The following is a 25904-nucleotide window of genomic DNA, read 5'->3' as shown; positions in this document are numbered from 1 at the left end:
CATTTCCTATGAGTTAGGCTAAATACTTAATTTTCCCCTGGAGGAGGAAAAGGGATGTAAGTGAGGTGACCTAATCAAGGTCACAACTAAACTGTGCAGCCTGCATTCAAACAGAGCTGAGCGTTCTGGATTCAAGCAGATGGCTGGAAAGCTGTTGCCAGAAATGGGACCAGGCAGGGCGGGAGAAGGGATGGGAAGGAAGCCTGAGCTGAAATTCTGCATCCTGGATTTCCATTTGGAGATTAGTGTGCACGCACAGGTATGACAGGCACAGGCAGCAGCCAAGAGTTTCCTGGGGTTACTTGTCCACCAGCCCTTGCTGGGGCCCAGTCATAGCTTTGGGGCTCCCTGTCCACTTCTATTGAGCCCCAGTCCCGCGGCCTCCACAGCTCTAGCGCACTGGGCACCTCTAACTTGCTCGTTGTCTTGAAGAAGCACACACAATACACTCCACCTCACCCCCCACCCCTACTCACTCCCTGAGAGCCCCACCTTCTCCCGAGACCTGCTCCCAGACCTGCCTTACCCTGCACACAAAGCATTCTGGGTGCCAGAGTGTGTTGAGGGCTGAAATGTAGTTCTCCAGGATGGCGCGGGCACAGCCGCCACACTTGGGCGCAAACATGTCGAAGTAATCCTTCCGACAGTAGGCTTTGCCGTCCTTCTCATGGAACCCTGAGGGTCAGGGGGTGTAGAGGTAGATTTGGGGCCTCTAGACATGGAGCCACCCTGATTCCACCATTGATTGTCAGCTCAGCCCACCACCCTCTGGGACATCCCAGAGAGTGACAGGCATGCCTTCCAGCATAGCCATACCTTCTGGACCGAAGAAGGCTCCGCACTGAGCACAGAAGAAGTGTTCCGGGTGCCATGTCCGGTCAAGTGCTGTCACTACTTTCTGTGAAAGCAGAAAAAGGGATCATGGGTAAGGTTCTCCCTCCCAACCTCAGCCCTGCTCACAGCCAGGGAACTGTAAATGCTAAGTATTTAGAGCTGCTGAAGTATAACACACACACACACACACACACACACACACACACACACACTTCTTCAAACCTCGTGGGCTCCAAGTCCATGCTTTTTATTGTGACCCCTGCTCCAGGGCCTCTCCCTAACATTACACATTTACACATTGTGGAAAGTGAGACAGCTGGCACCCAGCCCACTATCTATGGGGCTCCTAATCCTCTGCAGCTGAACTCGAGGACTGGGAGGTGGGTGGGAGCTAGAGCACCAAGGCTGCTAGGACTCAGCAGGGACCTATCACTTCCTGTCTGTGTGAGCCTTGGGGCTGACACTTCTCGGAACAGAAGACTGAGGGTTACAGTGGAGATGAAACTGAGACCATGGCTGGAGCCCAGACTGACAGCCCCGAGGCCAGAGCCTACCACCCACATGTGCACACTCACATCCAGGATGGGCCCGTTACAGTAGTAACAGCGGGGGGAGAAGAGGCTGTGGTAGTCCTTTTCACAGTAAGGCTGTCCGTCCCGCTCGAAGAAGTTCCGTGATCCGATCTCTTCCTGGCAGTGGGTGCAGACAAAGTGCTCGGGGTGCCATGTCTTCCCCATGGCAGTCACAACCTGAGAAGACAGACACAAAGTGACTCACGGTGAGGACAGGAGCAAAGGTCCCAGTGCCAGTAGGTGCCCTGCTTCTTACCTGCCCAGCGATGGGCTTCTTGCAGGCCCCACAGACCCCTTTGGCCACCGTGGCGACTCCCAGCTTGTTCAGGTCAGACTGCAGACTTCCCAACATGCTGTCGAGCTGGCTCCCAGGCTTTGAGAGTCCCCCAGGGGGTGGGCTGCTCCCAGTTTTCCCCTGGGCCATGAACTGTGGGCACAGAGAAGGCCTATAAGATTTCCAGGGCCTGGGGTGGGCAACTCACGGCATAACACCCATGAGGCTTTGCATCCTGAACAGATGGGCTGACTGAGGCAAAAGGCAGTGTCCTCTGGGGGTAGGGGAGTGATATCAGCAGGCAGTCCTAGGGTCAAGGAGGGCTTCTAGCACCCAGCTGTACGACCAAGCCCAGGGAAAACATGCCAAGTAAGAACTCAGCCCCCAGCCCGAGCACTGACCCCTCCCTCGTCCTGCCCTTCAGGGCTGCTCTGCCTGCTGCTGGGGGGCCAGCCGGCTGCCCACTGCCGCTCTCCATCCACTCTCTGTTCCAGGCCGTGCATCTTAGATGGGAAAGAAAGGAGGAGAAGACACTGTTTAGAAACTAAGATAAAGAGGCCTCGTCACTGGATTGTTTCACACAGGGATCACAGGATAAGAGGGTTTCTCACTACTGGCAGTACCAAAGATGGGCGGGGGTGGGGTGGGGGTGGGGGGATAAAGAGAGAATATATCTAGAGCAAAAGAACCTGAGACAGAGGCCCAGGGAGGAGAGGAGAGAGAGAGTAGGCATCGGGCAGGATAATGGGAAGGAAACTTGACAACCGCAGGCCCAGGCAACAAGGGTAGAGAAGTTGGGAGTTTCCGGTATGGGAGGGCTTCCTCTGCTGAAAGGGCCCCAGAGAAGGGGCTGGGGGTGGGGGTGGGATTCCCTGAGATGGAGCCTGGACATCAGGCTCAGGAGGAGCCGGGGTCAGGTTCTAAGGAAGGACTCAGTTACTGCGTCAGGGCTGACACAGGGCTCAGGTAGGGCAGACACGGGGACCCTGGGAGGCCTGCCTGCATTGGGTGGAAGAGCGTGTCCTCGTTGGTCTGGCAGCCCACAGACCTCATGGTGTGGGGTACAGGGATGAGACCAGGAGGGCCGTGCCCGTCCTCCTCCTGGGGCTTCCCCCCTGCACTCGGGACCCCAGAAGAAGCACATGCACCAGCCAAGGGCCCTGGACACGAGGGAGTGGGCAGGCTGGGCCGGAGAGGAGGGCTGCTGGCCAAGGGGTCAGGGTGAGGCTGGAGTAAAGGGTCAGGAGGAGAAGGAGCCACAACAGAGAGGGTTCTTCTCAGGGGAATGGGAGAGTCGGGAGGGTAGATGACCTGGGAAGAAGAAAGCAGAGAGATACGGAAGGCAGGAACTCCAGTAGCCAGGAGAGGGCAGAGCCATGTGGCCAGCCTTGTCATTAGGCCATGGAATGCAGAAACCACCCACCACCCCCAAATCTTTCTCAGTCAGCACTGGGGCCCAGGAAACCTCCAGATCCCACTTCCCAGGCCTTGGCCCCAGCATTTGCTGGCTACCTTCTCTACCAGCTGCCCCCCGGCCCGCCTCCCACGTGGCTGCACAGTGATGACAACGCCTTCAGTCAGCCAGTCCTGTGCAGAGGCCCCCGCCACCTCCTCTGACTCCAGCTGGATGCCCAGCCGGCCCTGCAGCTCTGCAATGAGCTGCTCCTGGGATGGGGTCCTGCTCAGGGTGGCAGGGTCCAGCCGGCGGCGAGGGGAGGGTTCCCGGGACATGGGATGGACATGGCCTGTCTCCCGGCTCCTCCTGATCACAGAGCGGATCTGGGGGTGGAGGGCAAAGCTGTCACCATCCCATTCCAGGCAAGGTCTAATGGTGTTCAGTTCACATTAGGGTGTCACAGGGGAGGCAAAAGCAGAGTGAGGAGGGCAGAGCTGCGGTGGGGAAGCAGGAAGTAGACAAGGCTGACTGGGCACAGCAAGCTGAAGACACTCCTGCGGCCCTGCATCCACCTCCAAGTCAGCCTCTAGCCTGGAACACTAACTTAACTTCCAGGGACCTCCGTCTCTCTATCCTTAAAATGGGACAGCAGCATTTTGTTGGCTTACCTCATAGGGTTATCACAGTAATTATTTGACAGCCCTTTCCCTCCCTCCCTTCTTTCCTTCCGACTTAAATAGAAAAAGGGAGGCTCCTTTTTTCTTTACATCTTTTAACCAGTGTTTTTCCCAGTTGACCTTGTAACTTACTCATCTGCAGTGTGTGTGTGTGGGGGGGGGCTGGAAAGAGGTGTAAAGTTCGAATCATACAAGAAAAAAATAAGAGCCAGGCATGATGGCGCACAACTATAATCCAAGCACTCAGAAGGCTAAGGCAGGACCAACAGCCAGGAGTGAAGGAAGGAAAACCAGGTATGGTGTTTTATCTACTTTTCAGGAATTATCACATCTAATCCTCTGGGTGACCTGAGAAAGTGTGCTATTATTGCTCCCATTTTAAAGAAGAGAAAGCTGAGCCTCTGGGTGGTTCCCCAGGGTCACATGGCTAGCAGGTATTGCCAGAGTGGTGTGTGGGTCTGTATGGTTCCCAAATCCATGCTTTCACTGTTCTGCACATTGAAAATGGGACAGCAATTCTAAAGGCAGTCTTGAGCAAGCAGAAGGTGGAGCATCACCACCACTCAGCAGGGTCCAGGTAACAATACTGCCCGACACATCCTCAGGGCCACCATCCTTGGCACTTTCTGCCAGGCAGACATTTATAGGGGCTGCATGCGGTTAGCAAGGAGTGGCCCACACTCAAGCCTAGTGGCTGCACAAGCTGCTGCCTGCCTGGCCAGCGGTGGAGATCCTCTCTGAGGTGTTGGGTGTGCCCATGACCCCGGCATGAGGAAACTCCGGCTCTTCCTTCCTGGCCTCCAGAGTGGCTTTGGTGGCACCTTCTGGGTTCCTTGGGTTCTCAAGTGCCTGGGTTGGTCCCCCCAGGCTTCCTCTCCAGGGAATCTTTCCACCTAATTGCTCCTCATTAGCTGGGGCAGGGCAACTGCTTTCTAGGCCTTCTGGTTCTGACTGTGCTCGCTCCTGCTGGCCACATTCCTTGGTGAGACTCCAGGTGTCTGGGAGGACAGCCTGCCGATCCACTGCCATGACAGCTGGCTCGGTCCCTTCCTGGATGCTGTAAGTCACTCCGGGGGGAATCTCAGGCCTGGATCCTGGCACAGCCTGTGGCCATCTCTCAACGGGAGCCACCGTCTCCTCCGAACACACATAGCTGGCCAGCGGCCCCTGGGATCCTGTGCTCACAGCTGGGTGCAGAGTGTGGCAGAGGGGAGTCTGAAAGGGCTTAGTCATGGAGTCTGTGAGGTCATTCCTAACTTGAGCCTGGCTCTTAGCACCAAATGACTGCTGAGAACCCTCCCCAGAGGGACACCATGAGTTCGGAGTGCCAGATGTCCCCTTGAGACTGACCAAATCAAGCCTCCTGGGAGCCCCAGAAGGTAGAAGGACCTGACTATTTCCTTCCCTATTGAGGACCATGGGGGTGTGGCCTCCATGGGAGAATTTAGTGGGAGGAGGAGGATGAAGAAGGGTGATGGGTAGGAATGGAGTAGAGCTGGGCAGCAGCCCCTGGGAGCTCAGCACCACAGCAGAAGAGCTAGTCTGGAGGAGAAAGACAAAGGGAAAGGGAGAGAGAGACATGGAGAGAGGTGAGGCAACAGGCAGGCATGGCCTGAGAGTTGAGAGAGCCACCATCCGCAATGCATAGACATAAGAGTCTTTGGGAAGAGTCTAACCCCAGAAATGCTTGCCTGAGCCTCACATCCTTGCACTCTAGGAGACCCAGGGAACAGAAAACATCCACAAAGCCATGCTTACAAAGTCACCCACAGTAAGCACCAAGGGGACTTGCAATAAGCTGTATGATGGGAAGAGAGCTCCAGAGCTGGTTCTAGGTGCAAACAAGGGGAAGCTGGCACAGGCACCAGCTCTGTGCTCCGCCCACCCCAGCTTTCCTATATCCTCAAGTCCTTTCTCTAGGGCTCCAAGACACAGTGTAGCTTTTCCTCGTGTGGCACTGGACTACAGGTCTAAGAAAGCAACTGCAGCCTTAAGGGACAGGTACCAGCACCATCAGTGCCTGGATCCTGACTGGCTGCTTATCACCACAGCAACAAGGTGATTGCTATTACCAGCCCCAATTCCACCCAATCTCCCACCTCCGTGTGAGCTCCAAGTATGAGTCCAGCTGAAGGGAGGCAGGAGGCACCTTCTAGGCCAAGAATGGACAGACAGCCTGGCTCCCTTCTCATATTCCCCAAGCTGTGCCTCAAAGGTCTCTGGCTGACCCACATGGAGCTGAAGTCAGCAACTATGAGAAATTTCAGTCAGTATTAATCCCTATTGAGGCACCACATCTTCTAAAGAAAACGTTGTGGACAGGCAGGCCTGGAGAGCCTGGGAGGGGAAGGTGGGACGCCTCATGCCGACTGGCCAGGTGCTTGGCAGGTTAAGTTTCCCACAGACAGGACTCTGGGAACTCAGGCCCTTAAAGAAGAAAGTGAGGGTAGAAGGAAGCTGGCTGGAAATGCTGGAAAACCCCATCCCCACAGCAGAAAGAAAGCGGGTGCTCTGAGGACAGATAGCGTGGGAGATACAGCTCTGGGACAAGTGACCTCTCAGGCATGAGGTCCTGGTCCCACGGGGCCCAGCAGGACATACCCTCCCCCACCAAGAGCAGCTATCAACACAGGGCTCATTGTCACTGTGTTCCAGCTCCTGGTCCCCTTGACCTGGTGGCTGGGATCACCAGGAGAGGGAGGAATGTTCCAGCTAAAGGCATCTCTGGTTTCTCTGCCTTCACAAGCTGCTAAGGAGCTCAGTCTTGAATATTACCTAGCCTCTCTCCTCCAGGGCCCCGAGGAGCTGCTAGTCATACTGAGGAAGGGTAATGGATGGGAGCAGGGAAGACAGAGAGAATCAGAGGGCACCTTAAAATCCGACAGTGAAGCCATGAGCTCGTCCAGCTCCCTGGTAGCAGAGGAGGCCGAGATGCGTGTCTGCTGCTGGCTGGAGGTGACTCGCTGTGGGCTGCTCATCTCACCTTGGTTCACAGTGATAGCCGGGCTGTGGGGCAGGCATGGAGTCAGTAAGGAGCCCAAGGGTCAGCCCCAGGCTCCACGGGGGGGGCTCCAGATCAACGACACCTCCAACTCCAGGGAAGGCCACCAGAACCCAGCAGCACCTTAGGGATCCCCATCCCTGGGAAAGAGTGACTAGCTAAGAAACAGTGCTGAGGTGAGGTGACCAGAGAAGGTAGGTGGTTCACAGTACCCCTACAGGAAGACAGGGGCACCACTACAAAGCCTCTCAACACTATACACATGCGAGATTATTACACATCAATAAACACTGACACATGGTGGCTCATCCCTGTAACCCAGCACTTGGGAAGCTGAGGCAGGAGGGCTACTACATAGTGAGTTTCAGAAGAGTCTGGGATATAGAGTGAAACCCTACCTCAAAATAAACAAGACCTGACGCTATTAGGGGCTTCCCTAATAGCTGTGATTGCCACAGCTACGAGCCAGCCCCCACCCCCCCCAACATTATATACTATTATATACTATTTGGTCTCACTCTATTTACTATGTAGGGTCATCTCCATTATTACTGTCTGCTTTACCTATTTTATAGTTTATGTCGTATTTTTGCGCTATGGTCTCATGCAGTTCAGACTGTCTTGGAACTCACTTATATAGCCCAGATTGGTCTTGCACCTGAGATCTCCAAACCTCGACCTCCCAAATGCTGGGATTATAACCATGTGTCACCATGCCCTACTTTGGCTTATTCCAACTTATAGAGCGAGAGTAAGACTGTTGTAGCTGGCACAGCCATGATCTAAACCCTGTGCCACATCAGCAAACCTGTGCTAACCCTGGCTTTGCCGGGTCATGCCATATCCCCAGGACCTGGCAAGTAGCAGACACTGTAGGGAGCAGGTGACTTCAGGGCTGATGGACAGGTACCACACAGCCCGAAGACAGTCGGGGTGAGACTTCAAGAGCTTCCCCAGCCTGGGGAGACCCTAATGGATACTCACACAGGGCTAGGCACAGAACTCTCCAGTTCATCCAAGAGGCTCTCCACGCTGGGCCGCACATCCTCCAGGCCCCGGCCTCCATTTCGCTTTGGCTTCTCTTTCATCAGGGGCCCAGTTTTTCCTCCCAGGGTACTGTTACTCTCTGGGACACCATAAAGGGGGCTCAAGGCTCCAGGTAGTGGGGGGCTTGAGTTGGCTTCATCTTGGAGATAAGGAAACAAAATGGTTGCTCATCCCTGAGTCCTCTAGGAACCCAAAGGCCCATGAGTAGTCCAGAGACCCGCTCACACCTGCAGGGAAGCCTGAAGGGTTGTGCTGCACAGCGTTCAGTTCTAGTAACAGACGGTCAAGCTCCGAGAGGTTGTTGCCCAGGGAGGAGCTCATCATGGTAGGTGAAGGCTCTGCGGACTTGTGTTTGTTGGGGAAGCTTTGAGAAGGAGAGGAAACAAGTAAGACTCTTCTGCCCTGCACTGGATGTGGCAGGCCCCAGATTCTCAAGGCCGGAGGGGTGGAATGTTACCAAGTCTCTTCAGCAAGAAGGCGGAGGGTAGGGAAGGAATGTGGTAAGGCAAGGAGGAAGGAAATTTTGCTTCAGTTTCTCAACTACAGAGATGCTGTCTCTACAGAGAAGGCAGTGACAGGGCAGAGGGGAGCCAGCTGACAAGCACAGGGCCTGGCAGGGGCCTTCAGGCCTTCTATAGTTCCACCAGTGGCCCTAGGGTTTCCCAGAAGCCGGGCTGATGTACAGTGCTGGTTCTGTACCTGTAGACGTGTTCTTCCTCGCCTGCTCGGGAACAGAGAGCGCTGTCCTGAGGGTTAGAGGCACCGGAAGTCTTAGCACTGGAGCTGTACACAGGTGACGGGGATGGAGGCTGCAGAAGAAAGAGTACTTTACTCAGGCCACCCCCAGGCAGCTCCTGCTCATAGCTTGTCTCACCAGGGAATTTCCACAGCTAGTCAGGTGATTAATACTTGGTCACTGGCCCCTCACATGGTGGGTGAGAAGGGCAGTGTATGACTAGGAGCCCAGAATCCCAGTCCATCCCCAATGGCTTTCCATCTCCTCGGCAGATCAGCTCCTTTTACCACTCAGCCCCCAAGGGCTCCGCAGACCCCACCTTACCTGCTGGTGAGTGTATCGGGAACCACTAGGCTGCCACTGGTCTAAGGGGTCAAGGATCGTGCCATTGAGGGCCTCGCTGGATGGGGGTGGTGGAACAGGGGGTGGCACTGCAGTCTCCTGATAGGTATGGTTTCCAGTTGGGTAGGAGTAAGGGGGCTCCTCTGACAAGAACACTGGCCGTTTGGAGATGTGGGAGGTGGTTGATTCCAAGTCTGCCAGCAGGGCGTCTGCAAAGAGAAGACGTCCACTGGTGAGAGTTGGCCCTATTGGGCACTTCCCAGGGGCAGTGTCCTGCCTTCCTGAACTTGAAGAGATCCTGTCTGGCAGACACCTGCTGCTTCGATGGGAGAAGAGACCTGGAGTTTCCACATCGGCTGCCCGTCCTCTCCTCCCTCAGGGGTTAGATGCCTGGCTCTGCATTCCTCCTGACAAGGCTAGGCTGCTGCTGCCTGGTGTAAGCAAGAAATGCCTGCTTAGAACTCTGATTCCTGAGGGCAACTGGGAGAGCTGGGTGGGAGGAGTCCTACGTCATGTCACAGCACAGGGAGGGGCTGGGTAGATAGAGCCAGGTCCTCTCTGGACTTCTAAGAGCCTCAGCCCAAGTCTAAAGACAGGGGGTGGCCTTAGGGAGCACCTGTGCTCCAGGTAGGAGCGGAATTCCATGCTCTAAGCTCCTCCTGAGGCCCCAGGCTGTGGGTAAGGTATGCAGAGAGGTAGGGGGCTGGCATGAAGCCAGCTCGGCAGCAGCCACCCCCTCAACAAGCTGGGAGTAAGACTGCTCTGCCAAAGCCTGGCAAGCAGCCCAGCCCTAGAAACTCCAGGGCCCCATGACTCCGCTTTTAATGGGGGGTGGGTCAGATCTCCAACACAAGCTGCCATTACCCTGGCATGCAGTAGCCGACAAGAGGCTCAGGTTCTCGACAGGAAGGGACAGCTAGAGGGACAGGAGTTGGAGGTACTGACCTTCCTGCCATAGCCTCCCATCTTGGGACCTTCCACAGTGCCACGGCCTGGGTACAGTCCAGCCCCGCTCACCACACCCTCCCTCCTTCCTGCACTGCTCACTGACCTGCTCACTCTCAGCATCTAGTGACCTGCTTCCTGGGCCCTCGTGAGTGGCAATCGAGGGGCAGTGGCTGCACTGCACTGATCACCATCTACTAGGAACCACTAAAGGCATCTACACGCGTGGTCACAAACAAGTGCCCCTTCTGGTGACCTAAAAGGCCAAACTGTTGTCTTTGGAGCTGAGGAAAGTAGGCTTGGAGGCTAGCAGTACCTGCCCTGAGTGATAAAGCAGGAAAGGGCAGGATCACAAGACTCCTCAGACTCCTTAAGTCCCAGACACCAAGCCTGCAGGAGGGACTGCTGTGATTTCAAAGAGACAAGATACCAAATCTAAGGAACTCAACTTCCTACACACCAGGGGCTCGAGCTCTGATCCTTGCTGGCGGCCCTGTCTGTAGCTCCATTCCCATGCAGAGAAAAGGGAAGCAAGGGCCTTTGAGGTCATGCCCTCTCCTAGCAGCCCTGACTACCTGTCACTAGGGTGGGTGCACCTACCCCTGGCTCCTGCTGTATGGCTGGACGAGAAGTTGTTCGAAGGCCGGGACCCTGGGTCCCAGTCTCTTGCTGCTGAAGAAATTCTGCTCCTGCAGCCCCTCCCCGTCCAGGTCCCCCGGAGGAGCTCTGACTTCCTGCCTCCAACAAACCGGAACTACAGGGAGTCTCTATGAGTCTAGGTAAGGGCATAAAAGGAACTAATGTCCAAAGCCAATCCCAAAGAGTCTCTAGGGCCACACCTGCTGTCCATTTCCTCTGGGCCCAGCCCAAAGTAGGCGGAACTCCTCTTCCTCCATCACAGACTGAGCCTGCAGGGCCAGCTCCACAGAGCAGGCCACAAATACAGCCCTGATGGGGCTGGCAAGAGCAGTCCTGTACACCTATCAGGGCCAAGAGCTTCACCTGTGGAACTTGCCATCCCCCAACCCAACAACACTGCCATAGAGGGCTGGGCTGAGGTCCCCCTTGCCAAAGATGGCTAAGGGATAACACAGTTCCCTCCAGTTCCAAACACTCCAAGGAAGACAATGGCCTTCCCTGCTAGCCGGTAAATCAGGAGTTCCACTGCCCGCTCAACAAGTCCCCATGCCCTGCACCCATGGTGCGATGCTGTGTCTGGCTTTATTGGTTTATGGGCCAGATTCTGGTTTGACTTCTTTTTTTTTTTTTTTCTATTCTATTTTTATGGTACTAGAGCTAGAACCTGGTGCCTTGCAGCATGGTAACGTCCACCTCTGAACGGAGACAGGGTCCTGTTATGTAAGCCAGGTGGCCCCAAACTCTCAATTCTCCGACCTCCATCACCACTCCCAGCGGCACGAGCCTTTCTCATTTATTTGTTTTCTTTCTTTTCTTTTGTGTGTGCGTGTGTATGTGTGCTCAGCAGTTCGAGCCTGTGTGGAGGTTGGAAATCTATGCCAGGTATGTCCTTTTTTGGGGGGAGGGGTCGAGACAGGGTTTTTCTGTGGCTTTGGAGGCTGTCCTGGAACTAGCTTTTGTAGATCAGGCTGGTCTCGAACTCACAGAGATCCGCCTGCCATTGCCTCCCAAGTACTGGGATTAAATGTGTGTGCCACAATCACCCAGCTACCAGGTATATTCTTTTATCACATGCCACTTTGGTTTTTGGAGTTTTCTGTTTGTTTTTTGAGACAGGGTTTCTCTGTGTAGCCTTGGCTATCCTGGTACTAACCTCTGTAGACCAGGCTGGCCTCAAACTCACAGAGATCCACCCACCTCTGCCTCCTGAGTGCTGGGATTAAAGGCGTGCGCCACCACCACCTGGCCCAGAATACAACTTTGTAGAGTTGGTTCTCTCCTTCCACTTTTGCATGGGTTCTAGGTATTAAATTCAAGTCACCAAGCTTACAGTACCTTTACCCACTGAGCCATCTCACCAGCCCATCCTTTTTTGTTATTGTTTTTGTTTTTAGAGATATGGTCTATGTAACCCTGGCTGTCCTAGAGCTCTCTATGTAAAACAGGCTGGCCTCAAAAAATAACATTGTTTGTTTTGCGATAGGGTTTTACTAAACTAGCTAGTCACTGAGTCCCTGGGATCCACCCATTTCTACCCCCACAGCACCGAGGTTCTAAACACACATTGCTACACGAGGCTTTTATATGGGAGCTGAAGATCTAAACTCAGGTCCTCATGTTTACACATCAAGTCATCACCCCAGATTGCTTGCTTCCTTCCTTCCTTCCTTCCTTTCAATTTATGGAGAGGTTTGGGGCCAGCAAGATGACTTAGCATGTTTGCTACTACACTTGATGGCTTGAATCCAACAGACCCTGGGACCCACACGGTAGAAGCAAAGAACAAGTCCTGCAAGCTGTCCTCTGGCCACCACCACCACTACACACACACACACACACACACACACACACACACACACACACCATATAAAATATAATTTAAAAGAAAGAGAGGGCTGGAGAGATAGCAAAGGCGTTGTAAGAGCATAAGCCCCTGGTTTGGTGTCCAGCACCCACATCAGGCAGCTTACAGCTGCTCTAGGGGTCTCCAAAGCCTCTGGCCTCTGCAGGCACCTGCACTGGTGTACACAAACACATACAGACACAACCTCAAACACGGTCAAAAAGAAATTTTTACAAATCAAGAAAAGAGAATCATTTAGGGTTTACAGAAGAGCTCTAGGTGATATGGATAGTGGGGCCTAGCTCAGCGCTAGACTTCTCTTCAAGATCCAGTCTAACCACTCAGGTGTTTGTGTTGGAGAGAACTCTCTTTTTTTTTTTTTAATTTGGGACTGGAGAGATAGATACTTCCACAGTAAGAACCCTGGCTGCTCTTGCAGAGGACCTAGGTTCGGTTCTCAGTACCCACAAGGTAGCTCACAACCACCTGTTAACTCTAGTAACGGGAGATCCAACACCCTCTCTCAGACCTCTGCGGGCACTGCATGCATTCAGTGCACCTGCACACATGCAGGCAAAACACCCGTGCACATAAAATAACTTTTAGATTCACATCCATTTATTATTTATTTCTATGCACATGAGTATGAAAGTCAGAAGACACATTACGGAAGCCAACCTCTCCTTCCGCTTTGCGATACGGCCTACATTGCATGGGAATTTCGGTGCTAGACTGCAGCCACACACCCCTTTACACGGCTGCTAGGGATGAACTCAAGATGTCGGGTTTGCCTGGCCAACGCTGTGACCCACTGAGCCATCCCTCATTGTGAATAGTTCTTACTCTGCAGTTTATAAAGGCATGTGAAATGCATTAGCAGTGACATCAGACTATTTACTTTGTGACATCCAGAAAAAGACCTTGCTCTTTTCTGGATAAAACATGAAGTCAGCCTGGACGAGAGTCACGGAACAAGAAAGAAGTATTTAGCCAGGTGGGGTGGGGTACACCTTTAATCCCAACATCCAAGAGGCAGAAGCAGGTGGATCTGTCTGGTTTGAGGCCAGCCCGGGCTACAGAATGAAGTCCAGGACAGCCAGGACTATACAGAGAAACTTTGTCTCCAAAACAAAAACAAAAAAAGAACATTCAAAATTGTGTGTGTGTGTGTGTGTGTGTGTGTGTGTGTGTGTGTGTGTGTGTGTAGGAGAAAGTACACTATCTCCCAATTTCCTTCAAATGTTTGACTGCCTGAGAGAGAGGGGAACTTCAGCAGGTACCTAAACAGGCACAGCCTTCTGACATGGCTTCCTCTTGTCTCTTTACCCTGAGTCCTTGCCTGGTGGCTTGAACAGGACCTGGAGCCCCTGTGCCCCAAGGCCCCAACAAGCTGCTAAAAGAATATACGAGACAGCCAAAAGAGACTCTGGGACTCTGGATTCCACAGCAGACACCTAGCATTTCCCATAGGCCACAAACTGATTAAAGGCTAAAGTCCCCCCTGGAGCTCAGCAACTCTCCTCCTTCCCCCTATCCTCCCACCCTGCCCTGCCCTTGAGTAAACAGAGCCAGAAAGAAGCTTGCACAGGAGTATACCTGGCTACAACCTTTGCCTAGCTCTAAATATACAAGGGGTACTGGTAACTCCTTCACCTCACACCTCAATGGCGCCGTCCTTTAGCACAAAGATCAGACACAGCCTCCATCCTCCTCACAGAGCCACCTCCACCCTCCTCACAAGCTGGAGACCTCAAAGTCTTCAGCATCGCACTGCTAAATTGTCAGGTCCAGGCCTGACACCACTGCAACTCAAATGCAAGGCCTAAATCTTGAACCCACAGAAGAGGAAAAAAGCAGAGGCCACTGAGCAAGTCCGTGCAACCCTGTGTATGGAAGGGCAAGAGAAGGAAGAGAGGGGCAAAAATCACTGGGCTATGCATAATTGAGACAGGGTGCATACCATCTGCTGTTGACCGCCAGAGGGAGCCATTGGCTGTCTCACCTTCCTGCCATCCGGAGTGGCCTTAAGCAACCACGGAATTTTCTTGCTGAGCTGGGGGAAGACTAGGGAGTCCCCAGCTACAGTGAGAAGTTTCAGTTCCAAGACAAGCTGGCTGAGTTAGAGGAACAGAGCTGGCATGTCAATCGGCCCCGGTGCCAAGACCCTAGGCATGCAAACCAGGACATATGAAGGTGCAACTCAAGGATGGAATGAAGTTCACTCTCCGCAAATGCAGGGTACAACACCCCCATTTCTATTTTATAGCTGTGCCTGGCTCAAGCCAACAGCTCAAAGCAACAGCAGTTTCAGGCCAAGAGACTGTTCCAAGACAGGCTGATGACACGGGGCACAGGTGGCTAAGCCAAGACAAGGAAACCCTTAGCCAGGTGTGGTGACATACTCAGTAGGTTGAGGTAGGACTGCTTTGACCAACAGGCTAGCAGCCAGAGCTATATAGCAAGACCCTGTCTCAAAACAAACTAACAACGATAATAATAATTAAAGCAGGGAGGAAGGACTCTTCCCCAGGCCCCAGTAACTAACCAAGGTAGAAACATCTAGGGCTGTAGTCCTTAGGGAGCTCCCATGAAGGCAAGGGAGGCAGCACCAGGCCCACAGCCTGAGGGGCAGCAGACATAGAGGCTAACCAGAATACTCTGATCACATTTCTCAGCAAATGCCACAGTTGTGCCCCTCAAGCTCCCATGCCAGCACAGAGATGTAGGTCCAAGTAGCCCAAGTCCCTCCAGCCCCCAACATGAGGGGTGTCTACCAGACCACCCTCTGAGGACTCAAGCTGACCAACAAGATACACAGCACCCGGTAATGGACTAAAGACAATCAGTGGGACTAGGAAACTGAGGTCGATGGCAGAACACTCTGTCTTCTCTTTCTTCCCTCTCCCTCTCTGTGTTTCTCCTGTCTCTCTATCTCTGTCTCTGTCTCTCTCAAGTTTCCAGTCCATTTATTGCCCAGGTGTGGACAAGCAAAGCCAGAAGACAACTTCCAGGGAGTCAGTTTTCTTCCTCTACCCTAAAGACCTCCGGGGACTGAACTTAGGTTGTCAACTACCTCAGAACTTCGTAGCAAGTACCTCAGAACTCTTGTTTAGCAAACCAGGGTTCAATCCCTAGCTCCTCCTCCACCAAAACGGCAGCAAAAGGGAGAATCCATGAGCCGCCCCACACACACACACACACAGAGAGAGCAAAGAAGTCACTCAGGGCTCTTTGACAAGCTCGCCCCTTTCTCCTGGCAATCCCTAGCCACATCTTAGGTCTGTGATAAAGACTGTCGAAGGACAAAGTCCTGACACTGGCTGGCTGCCAAGCGAGGTGAGTTAAAGGCCCACCCAAGATGACTGGAGTTATGTGGGAGAAGGTTGGGCTATTCATTCCTCTCGCTCTCTTCCGGTGGCTGGATGTTACAGCCTGTGTACAGGGATTTGGAATTTGAACACAGAGCCTGCTCACTGCCTGAGCAGGTGGTTCAGAAACCTAAGGCACAAACGCCCACCTGAACATGTTTCCAGGAAAGTCATCGCTTTAAGCACAGCACTAGGATCAAAGATGAAAACTTAGCATTGGGCCTGAAACATTGCAGTCAGTGGATGGGAGCTGTTGGTGGGCAGGGGCTCCTGCAAATGAGAAAAAGGATGTCCCACTCTGAGGACAAAGAAGGCCACATCCAGTGCTGGGACAGTAGGCAGGGCATCAATCTGGCCACAAGGGAAACCTCCTGTGATGGCTATTCTTGATTGTCACCTGACTACATTAACGAATACCCAAGCGGCTGGGAACACCTGTGAGGAGCTTCCTTCATTAAATCATTTGAAGTGGGAAAACCCACTTTCAATCTGTTTTTTTGTTTGTTTGTTTTTTTGTTTTTTGTTTTTTTGAGCTAGAGCAGCTCTGGGCCTCTCCAGGCCCTCATCTGCATCTTCTGAGGTCCACCCATAATCTGGACCACATTTCCTGCTGGCAGCCTATATAAAGGACATGAAGGAAGGAAGGAAGCTCTCTGCCTTGCTCTAGCTCTCACTGGGAAGTGCACTCCTTCACCGGCATTAGAGCCTACTGCTCAGGTGTGTAGAGGACACAAGGTCTTGTGGCCACAGATAAGCACTAGGGAAATCAAGAATGTTAGATGTGCAGGCAGTCTCTTCAATGGGAGGGATGTAACCTGTTTTCCACCCAGAAGGCAGGTTAATAGCCTGGTGATCTGTGCTATCTGCAGGGACAGGCCATGCCCGAATCCCCCAGAAGTTTTTATCCCAGACTCTTCCTAGACTTATCTCAAGCACTGTTTCTCAGCCAATAAAACCCATCCCTAGGAGAGATGTCACATGTACTTAGTAGCTTGGTGACCTCTACGGTGACCTAAACCACACCAGATCTTCCCCTTGTCCTTTAAGCTTGTGGAAGAGGTCACTTGTACATTGTGAAAGAGTCTCAACAGAGTTGAAGCTATATTGGGTTAACTGTCAGCAGGAAAATTTTTTTCCAAGTGGTACTGTACTAAATGTGTCTAAAATAAACTGCTTGGGGCCAGACTCCAGAAGTTTGAACCAACACCAGCTAACTAAGTCGTGTTGAACCAGGTTTCCTTCTAGCCTCATACGGATAGTTAGGATAGTGACTCTGCCGGTTGTGGCGTTTGCTGGGACCCCCACATTGGCATACCCTGAAGACCAGCTAAGACAGCCAGCTAAGACTACTTGTGGAGTAAACAAGTAGATTCTTGGATCTTCCGATGGTAGACAGACACTATTGGACTAGCAGGACCACAGACTGTAAACTATTTCATATATGGCCTTGAGTATATGAATATGTATTCATTGAATAAGTTCTGTTATCAAGAGAACCCTGACTAACACACCTCCTAACACATCTCTACTTCTGAACCCGTGGCTGGAAAGGCAAGACATTGAGCCGCCTTTCTCATCCCTCTCCAGCTGCAGCTGCTCTGCCTGGGCCCTCACCACTCCGGATCCACTGTCCACAGGCCCAGGCTTCAGCAGAGAGCTGGTCCCCAGGTTCTCAGGAAGGCCCACTTCACCATGCCTTGTACAGGAGGCCTGGCAGGGAACAGTGCACAGCAGTTCTTCCTAGCACCTTTCTGCAACCCAGCGGAACCTGGGGAAGGCCTGGCACAACTCCCTTAGGAGGAAGGCACAGCCACGTGCTTCCTGAGTGCCCGGGCAGCAAGGGATTGCAGTACCTGAGGGCTCTCCCAGCGGCTGGGTGCCTATGCCTTCAGTGCTACACTGACAAGTACCAGATCCAGCACACGTTTAAGCAGCCCGTCTACCATGTTATGCCGGAAAAGGGCTCAACCCACCTGGGTAGCCCAGGAGCCCTAAGTGCTGTGGGGCTGCCCAGCAGAGGGCTAGGAAAAGTGAGTGGAGCTACAGAAACAGCAAGACCAGCTCAGGATGGCCCATCTTCCGGTCCCTTTGGTGAGACTTCTCCATTAGGAAGGAGAGAGGAGTAGGAGGCAGCTCTGCCCCTCCCCCTCCGATGACTCCCAGTCCCTGTCCCCCTCAACCTGCCAGAGCAGTTAGAGTAGAGGTAATCTAATCCAAGGCTGGGTACTTTTATTCAGTGAGTAACTCCCCAGGAATGGGGAGCTGGGTATATTTATCCTGGTAACAGTCCTGTCTGAAGGGAAGGCAGCTGTGGCCAGCAAGGGCCCAATCCACAATGAAGATCTCTGCTCCTACCCAGCCCAGGGACCTAAGGCCTCAATACTCACGAGGAACTCAACCTTCTAGAGTGGTTTCCCTCACAATGTGGGTTCTACAGCCTCATCAGCTGTCTCCTCACCAAAATTAAACTCTAGAGATCGACAGCCTTGTTTCATCTTGCTGGGACAGAAGGGTGGAAAGGACAAAAGCCGGCATAAGGGAGGAGTCAAGCACCAGGCCAGTCTGCGGAGGGACCCGGGCAATGGTAACCTACAAGTTCTAAGGAGGTGAAACAGGGTCACAGATGAGACACAGCACCGTGAGCTAGCTCTTCAGGACTTTGTCTAAATCCAAGACACTGCTATTATATGAATCCCACACCAGGGATGGAGAAGATGGGATCAATACCATAGTGTCACTTAAATATTTAATAGCCATGCTGCAGGCTATGAAGACTCGCCATCAGGCTTCCCTAACTGACTCATGCCTCACTCAACAGGAACTGCCCTGGAGGAAGTGTGGGCTGGGGTGACACACAGGAAACCAGGAGAAAAGGCTCTAGATTTTCCAGCCTGCAGCAGCAAGGGGCTCAAGGTAGAGCGGCTCCTTCCCAGAGGCTCACACAGCCAGAGTGGCAAGCAGATCCCCTTTCTTTACTGGATGCGCGGCTTTGTCCCCAATGTCACAGGGCACAGGTGAGCTGAGACAGAAAAAAATAAAGGCTGAAAGGCTTCTGTGAGGTCACCCTAAGCTCCAGACAGATGCCCGACTTGCCAGGCCTCCCCTCTGAATTAGGTACTCATCACCCACACAGGCCACACTCAGCAGCCCCCCGCTGTTGTAGCCTCCCCTCCTGAGCAGGTTCCAGAACTTAGTGAGAAGCAGAAGGTGCCTAGGCTCACCTGCTACTGGATCTGGCAACACACCCAGGTGAGGAAGCAGCAACCTCACACCTTAAGAACTCGTCATTAGGGCCCCTCCCTCACAGATGCCAGAAACCACGGACACATTCATTTCCTTGGTCATATCTTATGTACCTCTTCAGCTCACCTCGATGCACTATACCCTCTTGTTTTGTTTTCCAAGACAGAGTTTCTCTCTGTAGCTCTGACTGTCCTGGAACTCCCTCTGTAGACCTCAAACTGGCCTCAAACTCAGATCCACCTGCCTTTGCCTCCCAACACTAGGATTAAACGTGTGCACCATCCAGCTAACACTAAACCTTTTAAGGTCAAGTTGAGGCCCTCCTGCAGGCCCAGCCCCACAGTTCCTTCAGGGGGTAAAACTGATTCATGTATGAAAAGAAGCTGCCTGGAGCCCAGGAGAATCCTGTCCCGTAAATGTCCCGAGTCTGTTCCAGCAAAACTCCAGGCCCTTCCTGCAATCTGGCTCTTCCAAGCACATGAGTCTGCAGTAGAGCAGGGCGGGTCCTCGGCTGCTCTCCCTGCTAATCACCAACAGAGCTTAGGAGGGGCTCAGCAGTGAGTCATCCCTGGCCCCACAGAGACCTGAACAAAAAGTTCAAAAGTTTGCCTGTTCCTGCGATGAGCTGTAATCTTTCCAGTGTTTATGGATTTACAGGCACCAGTTACTCTACTCCTTACTAGCCAAATTCTACTGATGAACACAGCCCAAAACAACCAGGCAAAGGCTCTGACCTCCTCCTGGGCTGACCACCCTCCTCTAGTTCCCATGTGTAACCGGTCCCCAGGTTATTACCAACTCTTCCTTCACTCTCCATGTCACACATCATCCATCATCCTTATTTTTTTTTTTTAATCCCTTACAGCATGGTCTAGCATCTGACACCAAGCTCAGGCCCTTCTCGGAATCACTGCCACATCCCTGAGGATTCTCCTAAGGCCTCTTCTAGTGGATAAAAAATGGTTTGAGCTTCTGAAACACCCCCACCCCTTCCCCAGCACACACTTTTTGTTTTGCAGCTGTGGCTTTTCGTGAAGTTCATATTGGCCCTGAGCCTCTGATCACTGGGCTTCGCCTCCCAGTGCTAGGATAAGTCTACACCACCACTCCCAGCTAAAAGCCCACACTTCACTTTCACCCCTCCTACCGGAGTGCAGGCTCTCTGAAGGAACGTCCTCCCTTACTTCTGGACACCCTTTTCTGGCCTCTCCCAGGACTGGAACGAATGTGTGTTGAGAAAGGGGCAGGGTGATCAGATGCCTGTTCCCCCATAAGTATGGAACAGTATAGGATTAGCATACATCCTGTGTACATCTTCCTATATAGGTATTTACTTGTTGATTTTTGCCCCAGACGCTGTCTCGCTGTATTACTCAGGCTGGCATCAGTTTTCAATCCTGACTCAGTGTCCTGGAGAGCTGGGATTACAAGCATGAGCCATTGTGCCCAGCATACCTGTGGACTATTTTGTTGTTGTTGCTTTACATTTCTTTACATTTCTGTAGAGACAGCTCAGCAGTGATGAGTGTGCACTGCTTTTGCGGGTGACTCGGGTTCAGTTCCCAGCTCTCACATGAGGCTCACAACCACCTGTAACTCCAGTTCCAGGAGACCTGAGCCTCTCTCCTGGCCTCCTCGGACATCAGGCATGCACACGCTGCACACACAGATGTGTATGCAAAATAGTCATACACAAAAATAAATCTTTTTTTGATCTATCACACTTTATTTATTTTTATGTGTGCACGCGCACATGTCAGGGGACAGTTTGTGGAGTCCCTTCTCCGTTTTCACTGTGTGGATCCCAGGTGTTGAACTTTGGTAACCAAACTTGGTCACAAGCGTCTTTCTTTACCTGCTAAGATGTCTCGTCTGCCACTAGATGTAACATTTAGAAAAGATTTTTTTGTTGTTGTTTTGTTTGTTTGTTTGTTTCATTTATTTATTTATTTATTTGATTTTTCAAGACAGGGTTTCTCTGTGTAGCTTTGGAGCCTATCCTGGCACTGGCTCTGGAGACCAGGCTGGCCTCGAACTCACAGAGATCCGCCTGCCTCTGCCTCCCGAGTGCTGGGATTAAAGGCGTGTGCCACCAACGCCCAGCTTGTTTGTTTTTTTCAAGACAGGATTTCTCTGTGTAGCTTTGGAGCCTATCCTAGCACTGGGTCTGTAGACTTAGGGCCTCACACAATGTAAGAACTAAACCACTGAGCTGTGTTTTCTGGTCCCAAATATTTCTGAAGCCTCAAGTATAAATCCACAGAAATAGAGGGACAAAGCATCCTACTAATAGCCCTCTTTGCTTTAAGTGTGTAAGGGCAGAACCCCTGGAGTTGAAACTTGTCTTGAGCCTCTTAGAATGTGAAGCCAAACCATGCTTCACTCCCTGCTGGGGCCTTGACCACAACATTCCTCTTCAGCTAGACTAAGACCCCCACCTCAGCCCACCCCCCTTCCCTTCCCCACTGTGGGCGTCTCTCTCTATCAACATCCAATCCAGTCCAAACCTCCATCTGCTGTTACCTGGATGTTCACACCTCCAGGAGACAAAGGTGCCCCAACAAACCTTAAGGGAACCACAGACAGCCTTCTGGGACCAAACAGACATAGAAGGAAGAAGTTTAAATCACTGCCTTGAATCTAAAACAAGCAAGGCTGCATGCCGGAGGCAGTGGAACTGCAAGTGACACAGAGACACAGGAGGCTTCCAAGAGTCCTTTGCACTGCACTCAGGGACTTCGGTGGACAGTTTTACGAAGCGCCACAAAGCCCCCACTGTCCACACATAAAGCCACCTTGTCCATATCACAGATTTGGCTGCTCTGGTGTCACTGGGGGCTGGGACAGTCACATGGCTCTTTGTACACCCTTCTGGTAACCCACCCCCAGGACACTGTGCTACAGTGGAAATGACAGCCTTCCCAACAGAGATGGGATAACTTCAGAGTCACTGCTCAGCAGCCTGGTGAGAATTTACTAGAATGTTATTAGCTTCGGCTTACCCAGATACCTCATGGAGCTCACTGAGTGATGGGAGAGAAAGCATGGAGAACGCCATCGTGGTGGCTGGAGAGAAAATAAATATGGGCCTCCCACTCTAACACAGAGAAGGCCCATAATAAATAAATCTGCACCGCTGATTTCCATGTCCCCTGAAACAGGACAGGAGAGGAGCTGGAGCCAGCGACTGCAGCCAGAGATCCTGGGAGCTGTGACAGGTCGTCACTAACTCTGGCCTTCTTGCTGAGCAAACCACTGACATCACCCCTCTCTGCCTGGGGTTCATTCCAAGTCCTCCTCAGAGAACATCAGCTGAGCCCAGCAGCCTCAGGCACCCTCCCCAGCAGAGGCAAGACAGAGGAACTAAGGGGCTTTAGCACTCCCCATGCTCCCCACTCCCCATCTCCACTGCAGATGGGCCCTGTGACTTTAAACCTGGAGATGCCCAAGTTCCAACAAAGACCCGAGAAATAAGGCCAGGACAGAGCAGCTACTGCCCCTGTCGCAGGGAGAGTACAGAGTGACACACAGGGACCAAAGATGGTGAGACAGCTGCTCAGGAAGAGAGAAATAACCTTCCAGAGCACCCAAGCTTCCTGGACTGCAGCCTGGAGGCTGAGGCCCAGGGAGTGAACTCTGCAGCCCCTGGAGGAACCAAGAAAGCAATCCACTGGAGTACATTGCTACCGCTGCCTACCCTAACCCATAGCCCCTTTCCCATCCTTCTCTTCTGGAAGGTTCCGTGTTGTAACCTATTGTACTCCAGGTCAGCTTGCACACGTGTTTCCCTCCTGGCCTCTAATCATATCACAGCTGCTCCCATCTGAGCACTGCCAAGCAAATCAAGGTTCCCCCAGGCACAGACCTGCAGCCTCACAGAGCAGGTCACAGAGCAGGCCACAAGCAGGCAGACGTAGCTCTCCTATGAACACTGAACCAGTCAAATAAGGATGAGACAAACAGCTGACTTGAACTCCCAGGCCATCCTGGATGTTCCCAATGGACAGCCAAGTACATGTTCCAAGCATTTGCTCTCCTACACACACACACACAAATAGTTAAATAGTTCCAGGTTTGCCCTCTGTAAATGCTGTTCCTACCTGTCCCAGAGGTCAAGGTACAAACATGCTAAGGTAACAAAAGACACAGTCAAGAGTTATCCTTGGCCCCCAATCTCTAGCCTGATGTGCAGTCAATCATGAGGTATAGCACCACCCATCATTGGCCAGCAGTCATCAGGTACTGACATATGTCGTGATCTTTACTTTGAGAAATGCAACCGGAGTGGGTTCAAGATGACTCCATGACAGTAGGTCTCAGTGTTGAATGTGAGACAGCTGAAAGCACACAGGACCCCACACACACCCTTGGCATCAGTTGAAATGGCCTTCTCAGTGATTGGGAGTTCTAAAGAATGAGGAAGCAGTGAAAGGACCAGCTCAGCTCCCCCCATCAACCCTCAATGACGTTTGCTTCCCTAGAAGCACCGACACCATGCAGCCCTGGGTCTCCTCAGTGTCACAATGTTAGGAAGCCATCTGCTGAGTTCAGAGCTCCAGGAAATGCTGGGGCCCCTTGACAGCTGGTGTCACCACAGACAGTTGGCACCTCCCGAAAGGGAGCCCATCCCACGCACAGAAGCTCTGGGTCCCATCCCAGTCCTCTGCCCACAGTCACTCCACACTCGCTCACAGGTGACCTGCAAACTCAGCACGAGGCCCTGGTGGGGTGACGTGCCTCCCTGCAAAGGTGGGATGCTTCCAGTCACTATCCTAAAGGGGGAAAGCAAATCTCACCAGAACTGAAGATCCTCTTCAATTCTCACAGTGGGAAACCTGCCTCTTCTGGACAGGGAGGAAGCAGATGGTGGCTGCAAAGTCATACTGGGGAAACCACAACAGCAGAAAACGGAAAAATATGCTTTCCTGAAACAAAATGTGTCCAGGGACCTCTGGGCTCAGTCTGGCTAACAGAGCTCACATGCAGAGACAAGATACACGGGAGGATAAAATAGAATACAATCAACGCAAGGCCATGCGACCAGCCAGCAAGAAGCCCACCAACCCCAGAGCCTCTAGCCAGGCAGATACAAATCCCCAGGGTTACTCTGACTGAGGTAATCCATGCACTGCGCTCAGGGGAAGAGGGGGATCCAAGGCCCAGGAGACCCATGGAGGCAGAGCAGGGTGGGACCTACCATACCCCCAGTTTGGATTTGACTGCAGGAGACAGTCTGGAGCTCAGGGGATGCAACCCAGCAGAATGGGACAGATGTCAACAGAAGTGCCTGGTCGTAATGCCCAGAAATATCACACAGGAAGTCCCCATGTACACACAGGGAGCATTCCAAAGCTTGTTTAGAAGTTGGATTTTGAACCATAGAGACAGTCTTCCAGTAGAAGCCATATTCTGGAGGGAGGCTGGGCAACTGTCCAGGTAGACTGTTCATATCACCCGATCCACAGGTTCTAGGTTCTGCAGAGTGCTCTTCTGGATGAAGTGTGGAAGGGACAGACAACTCACCTGGGTTAAGGCCAGGTTGGAATTAATCTAAAGCACCTGAATTGCCTACTGTTCCTACTCTTTGCCATGTATGGAGCACAGTTGTCTAGGGTACTGCTAGGTAAACTTCCCAAGGACAAATGGGACAGCGGTGTGAATCAGAGTCTAGTGGCTAAACAAGTGACCTCTGTTGGAACAAAGCTGTCAGCCAATCTTGGTATCCAGACAGGAAATGGTCACCAGAGGTCAGTGAGCTGACCTGTCCCACCACTGACCTGTCTGATGCAATTCATTTGTCCTTTATAAAGAAGGGAAGGCTCTGTCCTCTCCCCCTCCCTGTTGTACTCTGAACTGTGATACCTGTCTCCACAGGACATCATTCCTGGGTGGAAGGCCCACTCCATCTTTTGAGACACCTAGATGAAGCTGGAGCAGGAATAAGATCGGCCCAATCTCCCTGACCGTAAGTAAGATTTCCTGTTCCACATGAGGACAAATTTCAAACCAAGACACAAAGAGCAACTGTAACATTGGCCTAGTATCCAGGTCCTTTGCAAAAGGGGGGGGGGGCATGCTTTCCATCAATCAATGGGTAGGGAAGGGCGGTAGAGCCGCTCATGAAGTGTCCATGGTCCAGTAAACAACCCTAATGGAACTCATCAGATCACTGAAATAATAACAAGAAACAGTGGAAGGGGGAGGGTCAGTGGGAGTGGGCAAGGAGAACAACAGGGAGTAAATTAAGATTATATACATGTATAAAAATGTCATACCGAAACACATTATGTAATATATGTTTAAAAAAAAAATGAAAAAATAGCTGGGCAGTGGTGGTGCACGCCTTTAGTCCCAGCACTCGGGAGGCAGAGGCAGGCGGATCTCTTTGAGTTCAAGACCAGCCTGGTCTACAAGAGCACAAGAGCTAGTTCCAGGACAGCCTTCAAAGTCACAGAGAAATCCTGTCTCCAAAAAAAAAAGATGATAAAGAAGACACCAGAGGCACCAGTGACTGCTATCCTAAGAGCGGAGGGCAGGAGGGTGTGCGTGTGTGCGTGCATGCATGGATGCATGTGTGTAGGGATGAAGGGGTAGGAAGTTACAGCTGTCGCTGGGACAGCCAGAGCCTAGAGAGCTGGTGGATGGGCTGGCCAGAGGTGAGGCCTGAGTCCAGACTGCTCTAACTCAGTACCAAAGCTCCAGTGTGCATTGGTCCATGACATCCTACTCTATGACCCCTTACCTCTGACCCCGCCTACCCTTTTACCTTTTTGGTGGACTAGGAATTACACATGGCCACTGGTTGGACAAACAGACTTCCAAGGTGTCTTTCAGCACTAACTCTGATTCTCCTCCTATGGGGGATCCTAGAGGCAGCAGAGCCAGGCTTAGAAGAGGAGCAGAGAAAGCAGAAAGCCCTGGTCTAAAGCCTGCACATGAATCACTTCAAAGGTGTGTCGGTGCTTAAGAAATCCCAAGGGGCCAGTA

At 52.3% G+C, this 25904-nt stretch overlaps 1 protein-coding gene across 3 annotated transcripts in view; it reads right to left on the bottom strand.

The window, feature by feature from the left end:
- The window catches only part of Pxn (paxillin), a 52267-nt gene that overhangs the window by 2193 nt on the left and 24170 nt on the right, over window positions 1–25904 (bottom strand). The window contains exons 1-11 of one of the 3 annotated variants that reach the window (XM_027414217.1): window positions 9193–9247; window positions 8862–9088; window positions 8501–8610; window positions 8029–8165; window positions 7739–7940; window positions 6624–6759; window positions 2082–2183; window positions 1663–1833; window positions 1410–1583; window positions 817–898; window positions 527–675 (exon numbers count right to left, since the gene is read on the bottom strand). In XM_027414217.1, the coding sequence (XP_027270018.1) occupies window positions 527–675; window positions 817–898; window positions 1410–1583; window positions 1663–1833; window positions 2082–2183; window positions 6624–6759; window positions 7739–7940; window positions 8029–8165; window positions 8501–8610; window positions 8862–9088; window positions 9193–9232 (1530 nt within the window). In that variant the 5' untranslated portion in view covers window positions 9233–9247. Of the gene's footprint in view, window positions 1–526; window positions 676–816; window positions 899–1409; window positions 1584–1662; window positions 1834–2081; window positions 2184–6623; window positions 6760–7738; window positions 7941–8028; window positions 8166–8500; window positions 8611–8861; window positions 9089–9192; window positions 9248–25904 lie in introns of those variants that run through there. The other 2 variants (XM_027414218.1, XM_027414219.1) reach the window with 2 other exon arrangements.

The sequence above is a fragment of the Cricetulus griseus genome, chromosome 4 (assembly GCF_003668045.3).
Source record: "Cricetulus griseus strain 17A/GY chromosome 4, alternate assembly CriGri-PICRH-1.0, whole genome shotgun sequence".
NCBI lineage: Eukaryota > Metazoa > Chordata > Mammalia > Rodentia > Cricetidae > Cricetulus > Cricetulus griseus.
Note: the sequence above shows the minus strand (reverse complement) of the source record. Positions and strands in the feature narration are given on the sequence as shown.